We start from the raw sequence: 11,553 nt of genomic DNA on the forward strand, positions 1-11,553 counted from the left end.
ACCATACTTGTAATCAACAAGTATTTTCGACTTATTACTTAATGAGAATTAAGCATTACTGTGTATTTTTTAGGTGGGGGTGGGGAAGAGACTGTGCTCTGGGAATACCATGTTGCTCCTCAGACTTTCAGCCTCTAGGTAACAGCCAGTGATGTTCTTAGGTAAATCTGTCATTACTGTGATGGTAGTCAGGTGGAGATTCCCTAATTATATTGTTTCTTTTATATTTACCATTGGACAATTCACTGCAGAGTTCCACTTTCTCTTCAGTCTTTTTCTTTGTCCATGTCTAGAGAGGCTTGTTGATTGACAAAGCAGACAACCTGTCTTGTTGTATTGGAGATGTGAGGAATGCTTTGTTTTTATTGGTCTTCACATTTTTTAACTGTGTCCCATGGTCCTGCAGGTTAAAAAGGATACATAGACACCCAGTCACCCTGTTTAAATGTATCAAGAGATTTTTAATGTTCAATTTGAAAGGACCTTTTGGATTTAAGCATACACAGACATGCAGAGATAAACTAAAGGTTAAAAAGTACATGTGATCACACTAAATTAAAGTGGCTCTCAATCTGCTGTGCATAAATCAGAGTTTCCTTTAAATTATTTTTTTAAAGATTTTATTTATTTATTTTCAGAGAGGGAAGGGAGGGAGAAAGAGAGAGAGAGAGAAACATCAATGTGCGGTTGCTGGGGGTCATGGCCTGAAACCCAGGCATGTACCCTGACTGGGAATCGAACTTGCGACACTTTGGTTCGCAACCCGCACTCAATTCACTGAGCTACGCCAGCCAGGGCTCTTTTAAATTATTTTAGAGTCTAACTCAATAGCACTTTGTTATTGTTCAGCTTACTACTCATAGATTGTGTATTAATAAATTGGCCAAAATTATTTATCTACCAATTTATCATTCATGTCACAAAAGTTAAACTACCTACAACCTTAAAGAAATATATTTGTGAGTCTTTGAGAAATAAAGGATGGCATCAGATCAGAATGGAAATTTGTAATGTGAACATTTTTTAATTAGAAAAGTCCTGATTTATGAACAGTAATTGTGTATAGCACTTAAACAGCTTTCATAAAGGTAAAAAATGATAACCCAAGGCAAACAAAGATATACAGGTGACTTATACATGTGACTCAGTTGTAATGTGACTAGCAGCTAAGTGAACACGGTGCACAGTGGGGCTGTGCTCTCTCAGTGTGAGGTGAGCTGTGCACACTGCCACTCTGCAGGTGTCTGTGACCTGTGATGGCTCAGTTCTTCCTGACAATCTTTTCTCTTTACAATTTTTGTGGACGTTTTCTGACATAAACATAAACTTAATCTTAAACTAATTTTTAAATATTGAAGTCCACTAAAATCATAAACTGACGCTAAAACTAACACTTTGTCTTCCACCGTTAAAAATTGCTCTCACATACAGGGTGGGGCAAAAGGGAAGGTTTACATTTGTTCACAGGGGAAATAATACAATCATTAATCAATAGTAATGCAAGAATAAACTCTGTGTTTCACGTACAAACTATAGTAAATCTACTTTTACCCTACCCTGCATTCAAGAAAAAGAAAAGAAACTCATACTCAGCAGGAAAACAACTTGATAAAATATTTTTCCTCCTTGTTGTATATGTGCTCTGTAGTGTGTTGTGTTTTCAGTTTTGGAGATGCTTCTCAAAGCTCCTAGAGGAAGAGGAATTGCATTTGAGTGTTTGTCTGGAATGATGGAAAGATCACTGTGAACTGCCTGCGAATGTGTGCCATCCAAAGGAACAGGAGCAGGAAAAAGAGATCACAGATATATTTGCAAACTACCCAAACCATGGTACTTTATTCAAGTTTTAACTTTTGAAAAGAAACATGTTTTCTAAAGAAGAAGAAATTCGGAGGAATTTCAGGGGAAAGGGGAAGGTTTTACAGGAACAAGTATAAAGGACACATGGATAAAAAACTAGTGGTGGGTGGAAATGGAAGGTAGGAGGGGAGGGCTGGGTGGGTGGGCTGGGATGGGAGTAAAAGATACAAAATTGTACTGCAACAACAATTAAAACAAAAATTAAAAAAAAAGAAATTGGATTTTTAAAGGTTGACACAGACATGAAAAATGTTTTAGACACCATCATAGATCATAGAGAAAATACAGGGATGAATACAGATTCTGTAGCTCAAAAAGAAATGGCCACCATGTCAACAGATCATACTCACATCTGAATCAACAGACTATTCCTGTGGCTGCCGGAGCTACTCAACCTTCTGCATTTTGCAAAGCTCCGTGAGAGAGAAATTTTTATTTAGGAAGTCATATGTGAATGTACAGTACCACAGATGACTCAGCACACACCCAAAAAAATGGCTATAAAAGATGGCAGTGTTGCTATTTTACAAAGGTGAAACACAAGAAAAACTGAGTGGTAGTTAGCCAACTAACAGCAATGGTGAACTTTTGGGGAAAGTGGAAGAAGGGTTAGGTCTGATCTTAGGGGGTATGTGGTCTGTAGAATTTGGGGAATCTTAGAAGCACTTTTCTTCACCATCTAAAAGCAAAAACATACATTCAAATTTCTTATAGAGTAAAACTCTGTATTTCAAATTAAGTTACCAATAAAGGTAGATGTTTTCCCCAAGGCGAGGAATGAAAAAAATATTCAATATTCCAATTGAAGACTTCTGATTCTATCATCTTGGTTAAATGCTTAGTCCATGATATTTTATTAACTTGGGGAAGTTTTATTTTTTTGTTTGGTTGTTTTTAGATTTTCTATGCCTTAATGTGATGTAACAGCAATAATAGTAATCATTCATCTGTGTTTATGATCATGAAAAGAAATATTACACATTACCACAATAATACACAAGAAATAATTATTATTACTAAATGAACTCCTGAAAATTGTAGCTTCCATTAATAGTTTGTAATAATCAAATCATCAAATCTCTATCAAAAAACTCTCACTTTCTTGCTTGCAATCACTTCTCTTCTCTTTCACATACATAAACAGCACACCTACACACAGATAACATTTAAGGAATAATTAATCCTAATTAATATAAAATAAAATAATATCCAAGATGCAACCTTCATCTGACAGTTCTAGACAAATGCATTTGTATACCAACCTGAGTGTGTGTAAAAATACCCCCAGTAAGGATGCAGAGTAAAAAGAGAATGGAAAACAGCTTATGCATACCAGGCAGAAGAGAACTGGAGGACCATAAGAGACATTTCCCTTAAATCTTTGCCTTAGGAAAAAAGAAGTAATTAAGAAGCTTCCTCTAGAAATGGCCCTGGGGGAAGTGCATCTCTGGAGGAAGAGGTAAATGTAGAATTTCCTTTTTTGGCAGCGGGGGAGGATGGCGTAGGGAGGAAGGCCACCATTAGGAGTCATTTTTAAATAATTAATTATTTATTCTTTTTAAATTTTCCTATTGTTTATGCTATTACAGTAGTCCCAATTGACAGATTTGCACAATTTTATCCCCCCCCCCAATTCAATGTGTTTGGATGTGTCCTGGGATCAATTACAGAATTTGCTTTGGGTTTGCATCACAATAAAATTGGTGATAGTGTTACTCAGTCTGCTTAAGGGCATTTTTTGTTCTGCACTTCAGTCTGTGTCACTTGGCTTTTCCACAGAAAGAGGAAACAAGTGTTATTCCTTATAATTAAATTTGTAATTCATCAAAGGAGGAAAAACATGTTTGCTTTAACTTAGTTTATAAACAAGGAAACTAGAAACTTAATCATAGCAACAATAATGCACTTATTAAAGTTAACACATTCCAAACAATTTAATTTAATTCCCACAAATATCTCCTAAGATATATTCATATTATTCTCACTTTTACAGGCAAAAAATCCTAGTCTTAGAGAGTTCCAGTGCTTTACTCAAGGTCACACTTTCAATAAATCCAGGAATAGATTCCTGACTCCAGAACATGATCCAGAGTTGCACTGCTAATTACCTCATTCTATTACACAGCAACTATTAGCAGGACAGACTATAAATCTCAATTTCTGACCCAAAAGGACTCTCATTTTCACTATATGATTGATGTTAATGTATATTGCACCGTAGCCTTCATAGACTTAAGGGGGAAAAAAGAAAGAGTAAATATATCTCCACTTTTCCCCAAATTTCCTAAAAATAACTTGTTTAAATATATTTATGAAAATACACTCTAAATTCCAAAACATCAACAAGATTGTTATCACCATCTGATAGTCATTATAAGGTATGGCATAAATAGGATCTTAAGTGAATATCATAGGATATTAAATACTGTTGCAGGAAAAACTCAATTGTTCTTGTCCACACAGGAAAGAACTACAGATAAGCAAGTCTAGTAGTATGCAGGCAAAGTTTGTTAGAGATATGTTTCCATGGAGGAGACCAGGCCTTGCCAAGGCGGGAGTAAAAGGCATAGGCAAAGGGCATAGGTAAACGCAGGGGTGGCAAAAAGCATCAGGTCCTTTATCCTGAGAACTTATATAGTTAGTGGGATGGGGTGAGGGAGTCACATATTGATTGGTGGGTAAAGGCAGTGCCAGTTTCCCTGGGTGGGGTGTGACTACCCAAAAGTAGGTATGTATGGGGGTCTGATAGCCAGAAATCTTATCTTCCTCCAGACGACATTTATTCATCTTGTAAAACAGACATGTGACAGGAGACAGTGTTATTTCTCTCATTCCATAGTACTTCAGCTTGTGAGCCCAAAGAGCTATGTTTCTGTATTCTGTATTCTGTATTTAGAGGTTCAGAGAATGGGCTTCTCAGACCAGCAAGTCATCTGATTCTAGCTGCTTCTTGATTCCTGAGTTTGAATTCATTGACACTAGATAGTTTCACACTCTATGAAAATCTTGTCATGACAATTGTCCATGAAGACCACAAGTCCTCTCTTCTGACACCGATGATAATTGCATCCTTTCCTTTGTTGTTAAGACATTTTGAGGGATAATGTCAAATGACAGAGAGACTAAGTAAGAAAATTATAGCATAGCATACCCTTGTTCTTCAATAATCAAGTATTAGCAATTTTGATCATGCTTGGGCAATCTCAAAGCATTGTAGTATATTGTAATTTGGCTGAAGGCATATTAGAACCACATGTGCTGAATGGTGAGAATAAAGGGGTTGACGGTAGGAAGGGTACTGAGTCTCTTATTTGCATGTGAGTCAGCCATGCTGCCCATATGGACATCTAAACACAAGTAAAACAAACATCGTGATTCATAAAAATAACTTCAGCTAAATAGCTGTTAATAGAGGCTTGTTTGTGGTTTTTAAAAATGTCCCTGAGCACATAAAAAATTAGGAAGTTTAGAAATTAGATATTGTGTGCCATCAACCCGCCTTAAGGAAACAAAATCTTTTATGACATCTTGATTTCTAAAAGAGCCAAATGCATTTGAAAAACATTTAAAGGCATTTTTATGATGCTGCAAGTAACAGCCTACTGATTTATAATACTGAGACTCTAGAATAAAAATGTTTATGTGGCAAAATATGTTAAGAGAGATTTCACTCAAGGACATCAGGAATGTTTGTGGAGACCTTGTCAGGTACCTAAGATCCTCACAACACTTGTGAAATAAAAGGTTATTTATTTCAAACCTTGGGAATCATTGGAAGTGGGTTAAGAAGTTATTACTTAAATGAGTAAGTAGTGAAAATGAGATATTTTGAAAAAGTGGAGTGCAGATGGCTATTTGCTAATGAGGTGATGGCAGAACCCTTGTCTTTTAGCCCAATCCAGTACCCTGGAAGAAACATTTCCTAAACTCTCTTACAGGGAGGTTTGAGGATATGGTTAAGCTTGGCTGGAGAGACATGAGAAAACATGTTGTATAGTACATTTCCTGTAGAACATTGAAGATCATTTGCACATGTGGGCTGGCTTCTGAGCAGCCACTTTACATCTTAAGGTGACCTTAAAAATGTAAGGCTTGCTTAGAGTAAAAGAAGCTGGAACAGATTCAGAGACCAAACCTGATAAAGCTGACATACAAGTTGGAGACTGATAACCTCCAGACTTCTTTGATCTGACCATAAAACAAAACAAAGTAAATATTTAGATTTGTTTAAGCCACTATTTTTTTTGTAAAAAATGACACTAGCCGATACAGGAATGTGAATGAACTGCCTCAATGTTACTTCCTATTCTTCCCATTTTCAGCCACTGCTTTAAACTAGCTTCAAAAGAGATGTTTGACCCAATAATATTATATCTTGCTGTGTCTAGAAATATTTTTAATGGCAGATGAGCATTTTTATTTTCCCAGTTTTTGTTTCCCTATTGCTTTTCTCAATGCCTCTTTCACATCCTTGTTCCTGAGGCCATAGATCATGGGGTTCAGCATGGGGATCACTGTGGTGTAAAACACAGCCACCATTTTTCCCTGCCCCACGGACTTCTTGGTGGGAGGTCTCAAATACATGTAGGAGAGGGTTCCGTAAAAAATTGTGACCACTGTCAGGTGGGAGCCACATGTGGAAAAAGCTTTCTTTCTGCCTTCTGCAGAACGGCTTCTACGGATGGCGACAAGGATGAACACGTAGGATGTGAGAATGATCAGGAGGGACTGGACATTGCTGTAGCCACCGACTATGTACATTGATAACTCTTTGCTGTAGGTGTCAGAACATGCCAGTTTGACAAGAGGAGGATCAGCACGGTAGAAATGATCGATTTCATTAGCCCCACAGAAAGAAAGGTTGTAGGTCCTCAAGGTCTCCATCACACTGAGGAGGAAATCATAAACATAAGGGACAATGACCAGGTGAACACAGACATGCTTGGACATTTTGCTACTGTACAGCAGTGGATGGCAGATGGCCATGTAGTGGTCATAGGCCATGACAGCCAGCATGCAGTGCTCTGTGAGGACCACGGCAATGACAATATAGCATTGCACCAAGCAACCCGCATAGGAGATGGTCTTCTTCTCCGATAAGAAATTTTCCAGCATCTTGGGAGTGACATTTGTGGAGAAACACAGATCCAGAACAGACAAACTTGAGAGAAAGAAGTACATGGGAGTGTGAAGTCGAGAATCGGTTTTGATTAAAACAATCATGCCCACATTCCCTATCACAGTGAGTATGTAGACCACAAGGAAGAGCACAAAGAAAGCAACTTGCAACTCTGGGCGACTTGTTAGGCCCAAGAGAATAAATTCTGTCACTTCAGTGTAGTTTCTTCTAGACATTTCTTTGTCTCATATGAGAGGCTTTGGTTGGATTATCTAAGGAGAGATAAAAAAGGATTTTTTTAACCACTGAATATTGTATGAGGTTACATATTGTAAAAAGATCCAAAAGGCCTTGGTTATGTGATCTCAGTAGCATTTCCATAATGAGATATGAACTTATATACCATAACCAAGGAAAATGTTGCAACAAACGATTTTTATTCAGGTTACATCTGTAATCACACTGTGCAGTTAAGTTGCAGGCTAAAGATAAAATTTCAAATTTATCTCAATACTTTGGGAAATTTAAAAATCTAAATAACTTATTTGTCAAAGAAAATATTGTGATATAGATTCAGAAATGCTTAGAAGTTTTGTCTGCATTCTTTCTTATACACACATAGAAGGTTAGAAAGAACTTGAAACCTTCTTGAAGGTTTTCAAGAATTGAAAGATAACACAGGTAAAGTTCATTCTGAGAAACACTACAACAATGAGTTCTGAGCAGACAAGATGATGGATATCAGAACTTCACCTCGTGTTTCCTAGATTTATTATTTACTGGTGTATTATATATCTCACCCAGTACAAACTTACAAATTTTCATATCATAAAATTGAAGTTTAAATTGAAGCATAACTTGAAATTTGTATCTAACTATAATTTTCTTTCAGACGATTTTGACATTAGCAAATGTCTTTATCAGAGAACTTCTCAGAGGCTAGGTAAACTTTTCAAACCCCATGAACAGACTCGGAATGTCAAAGTGAGTAGAACTTCATTTTTTACCTTCCCTAAGACTGCAAGTGAGACTAATAGATCTGGTTCACTTGTGTTTGAAGATATAACAAGGCAACAACAATAATAGCAATTGTTGAGTTCTTCTATTCCATGCACCATATGAAAGCACTGTCCATGTATTATTTGATTTGATACTACATAATACCATCTCACAGTGCAGAAATACAGATGGTTTCTTGAATCTTTGATTGCAAATCTCATCTTCTTAGCTATTAAATAGTATGAGGTCTTTCAATAATTGTACCCACCTTATTAACATTAAAGTTGATAGTTCATAAAATTCTTTAAGTCACTTTATAAAATCTGGTAAGCCACTTGGTTATTTATGTTTGAATGCTTATAACAAGTGATTATTGGGCATATTTCAAGTTCCGGCCATGGCACTGGATACCGGAAGTAAGATGGTGGACAAGATAGAGGCAATAGGTTCAACAAGGTTGAGTACTCAAGTTCAGGAAATGTAATACTGTGGCCCTAGCTCATAGATCAGACATGGAACCACTAGCAGAGGAATCAGATATAGTTCTTAGTTTAGTGTTTTTCCTCTTTATTGTGCTACTTCCCAGGAGAGTTTATCACTTCCTGTCAGCTGAGTGGACTGCTTGGAGAAATATTATAACTCTTGCTAAAAATGTTAAAATTCAATTTATCTAATATTATTGCTTCTTATCCTAAACCAATGATTGCACTGTAAGCTACTAGAGAAAACAAATATGAATAAAATAGGATCATAAAACTGGCTCTTTCTTTTGAAGTATACATGAGAAGGACACACCAGACATTCTTAAAAAGGTACCAGATGGAAGAGTGAGGAGAACAGGTAGCCAGGGTATCAGTGCCCGAACTAAAACAGGAGGAAGTTTGTAACAAGATTCTAAGATAGTGTGTAGGTATTGGGATTCAATTGGCCAGAGGGCAGCCAAGAGCTTTTTTCTTTAACTCTCTGCCCAGGAGCAACTTCTCTAGTTCAAGATCTAGATTATAGCACTGATTTAATATCTAAAAGCTCTGCAATTTTGCACAGATCTCACTGGCTATAGACACACATCATATTTTAGTGGAAATCATCATTGTTAACCATATTTTAATTCTACAATTGTAGGACTATGACACAGACAATTAATATAAAAGTACAGTCCATGGGAGATCTGTCAGGCTGCTGCTGAACATTATGAAATACAGCACACACTCAGACACAGTTAGCAACTCTGATGATGAGCCAAGTGATTGCATGCAGAACCTGCCAAAAGAGAGAATCCTTCTCACTAACTAATTGTGTTAAGGTCTTTCAGACCCAGTTCATTTCTCTGATCATAATCAGACTGACTTATATTTCAAGTATCTGGATCAAAAAAAAAGGTACTTTGAAAACAAAATTCCCTTGGAATACAAACATGGGCTGTGGGAAAAAAAAAAACTGGCCCTAGACAGAAAAAGGATATTGGAAAATAATTCAGCATCCTATAAGTAAGAGAACGATAAAGGGCTTAGAGATCTTTTAGTCTAAACCTCATAGCTACATATACTGAAACTAATTTCTCCATGTATTTAATGCTTACAATAAAAGGCCTATTTGAACATATACTTTATTTCTGAGAAGTCAAAAACATTTTAAATGATTAACAAACTACATGGACCTACATTTTAAAATTGTCTTTTTCTTGTGGAAATTGATGACAGTAGACACCCAGACATTAAGTAATTGGAAAACCCAAAAGAATATTATTTGAAACTAATACTAGTGAAACATCTGCTGGAGATCCAAAGTACCAAATTCTACCAGCATGATTCAAAAACACTGGTAACATAAAGAGAAAGACAGAGCTGAGTAAGCACCTATAGATTTTCTCTCATTAACAATGCACTGTCTGTGCAAATTTCCCATGAAACTACCTATTTCAACACATCAAAATCTAAAAGACTATGCAATTTAAATAAGTGAATACACGAATTGCTAGATTTTGAAAACTAACATGCCAACACATTTCCTTTCCTACCTGCAAAAATATGAGTGTCTTCTTAGTGACCACAAAGGGCAAATTCTTGCCAGTACTATAGGATTTATATTCAACTTGATGACATCAACATTTTGTCTCAGGAGAATCCCCAACTGTTTCAAGGAGCAACTAAAACTAAAACCCCAGTTGGGAGCATTTTCATGAAGAGAAACACTAATTGGTAGTACTATAATTTCTCAACTCCATATTTTATATTTCATTGAAATTTAAACCATTTGCCTGCTATGACTGGTAGTGAACTATTTTATAAAATAATGAAAGCCAAATTTGCAATCCTCAGGAGACAAAATTTCTCATGAAACTGAATTCAAGTAATTTTCTTCATCACCTCAAGTTCTCTAACTGATTTCCTATGTTGTTTGCCCTTGAACTAATTCACACAAAATATGTGTTTAGCAGAAAGTTCAATGCTGTTTAGTCTTCAGAATACAAAAACAAAAAATATATTCTTCAGCTAAAGGAATTCTCATATTGATGGGATACTTAACTAAATAACACTAGGTGTAAATGATTAGTTTCCAGGAGAAAAACTCATGGAATATGAGAGCCTGATACCCACCAGTGACTACAGCATAGACAATAATTGACAAGTGTATGCTAAATATAAGGACTGCATTTAATTTATAGTTTCTATTATGCCTGCAGTGTTTGCAAACTTTCCTAAAACTGAGTACCAAGCTGAATTCAGAGCATAGTTATAGTTGCCCTAAAATGTAATTGAGGGAAAGATATCTTACAAATAATATTTGATATTCACAAAATTCTCGTGAAATGCATGTCAGTAATCATGGTTTGTAATTGAATAAACTGACCTCACAGGGTAGCTATTCTAAGCTAACCAATTGAAAAGTAAATAATAAAAGTGAGATTTAGAATCAGGTTTAAATAAATTGAAAATCAACCTTTTGCCTACCACATCATGATGTTATTTTTGTTTTGTTTTGTTGGGTTTTTTTAATTTCAGCAATAAGAGGTGGGAAGTGACTATTTTAACAGGTGGTATGAATCTTGACCTGGATGGAAACAAAGAAGAATCACACAAAATTCTACATTTCTTTTGTAAGTTGACAGCTGGTTCTATTCAACATCTTCTCATTCAAGAAGCTGTACTTAAGTCTTCAATCTTAAACCTTGCTTCTCATCATGGAAAGAGCAAAACACCCACTGAAGGTTTCTTTGCCCAACAATATTTTCCTCAATTGAGAAGAGACACATATGAATTATAATAAAACTCATTGTTCACAAATAACCACACACTTCCACCTAAACCCAAAAGATAAGTATAAATGCTGTCATGTGCACAAAGGACAACAAAATTAAAACAACTAGTGAACAAAATGAATAAAGGTACAAAATGTAAACTTTTGTAATAAAAATATTACTTTTTGTGTTTGGACTTAAGAAAAATCTTTAAAGTTTTAAAAATGCAGTGTTCATGAGATTCCACACATAAGTGAAGTCATATGGTACTTGTGTTACTCAGACTGGTTTACTTCCCTTAACATAATACTCTGCAGGTCTATCTATGCTGTCTTAA

The 11,553-nt window shown here is 35.9% G+C and overlaps 1 protein-coding gene and 1 long non-coding RNA gene across 2 annotated transcripts; one reads left to right on the plus strand and one right to left on the minus strand.

Annotated features, from left to right (window-relative positions):
- Positions 1 to 6,276: 6,276 nt before the first annotated feature.
- On the minus strand, positions 6,277 to 7,215 carry LOC114500261 (olfactory receptor 1030-like). The gene has a single exon (XM_028516905.2). It carries the CDS (start codon positions 7,213 to 7,215, stop codon positions 6,277 to 6,279), a length of 939 nt encoding a protein of 312 aa, XP_028372706.1.
- Positions 7,216 to 8,521: 1,306 nt separating this feature from the next.
- Positions 8,522 to 11,553, plus strand: LOC118501357. The gene is made up of 3 exons (XR_004903998.1): positions 8,522 to 8,532; positions 8,859 to 8,861; positions 11,447 to 11,553. It is a non-coding gene; the product is annotated as an uncharacterized LOC118501357 (long non-coding RNA).

The sequence above is a fragment of the Phyllostomus discolor genome, chromosome 6 (assembly GCF_004126475.2).
Source record: "Phyllostomus discolor isolate MPI-MPIP mPhyDis1 chromosome 6, mPhyDis1.pri.v3, whole genome shotgun sequence".
NCBI classification, from domain to species: Eukaryota; Metazoa; Chordata; class Mammalia; order Chiroptera; family Phyllostomidae; genus Phyllostomus; species Phyllostomus discolor.

Excerpts from the sequence above, each read along its gene's own strand:
- LOC114500261 (XM_028516905.2), bottom strand. The coding sequence starts at position 7,215 with ATGTCTAGAAGAAACTACACTGAAGTGACAGAATTTATTCTCTTGGGC.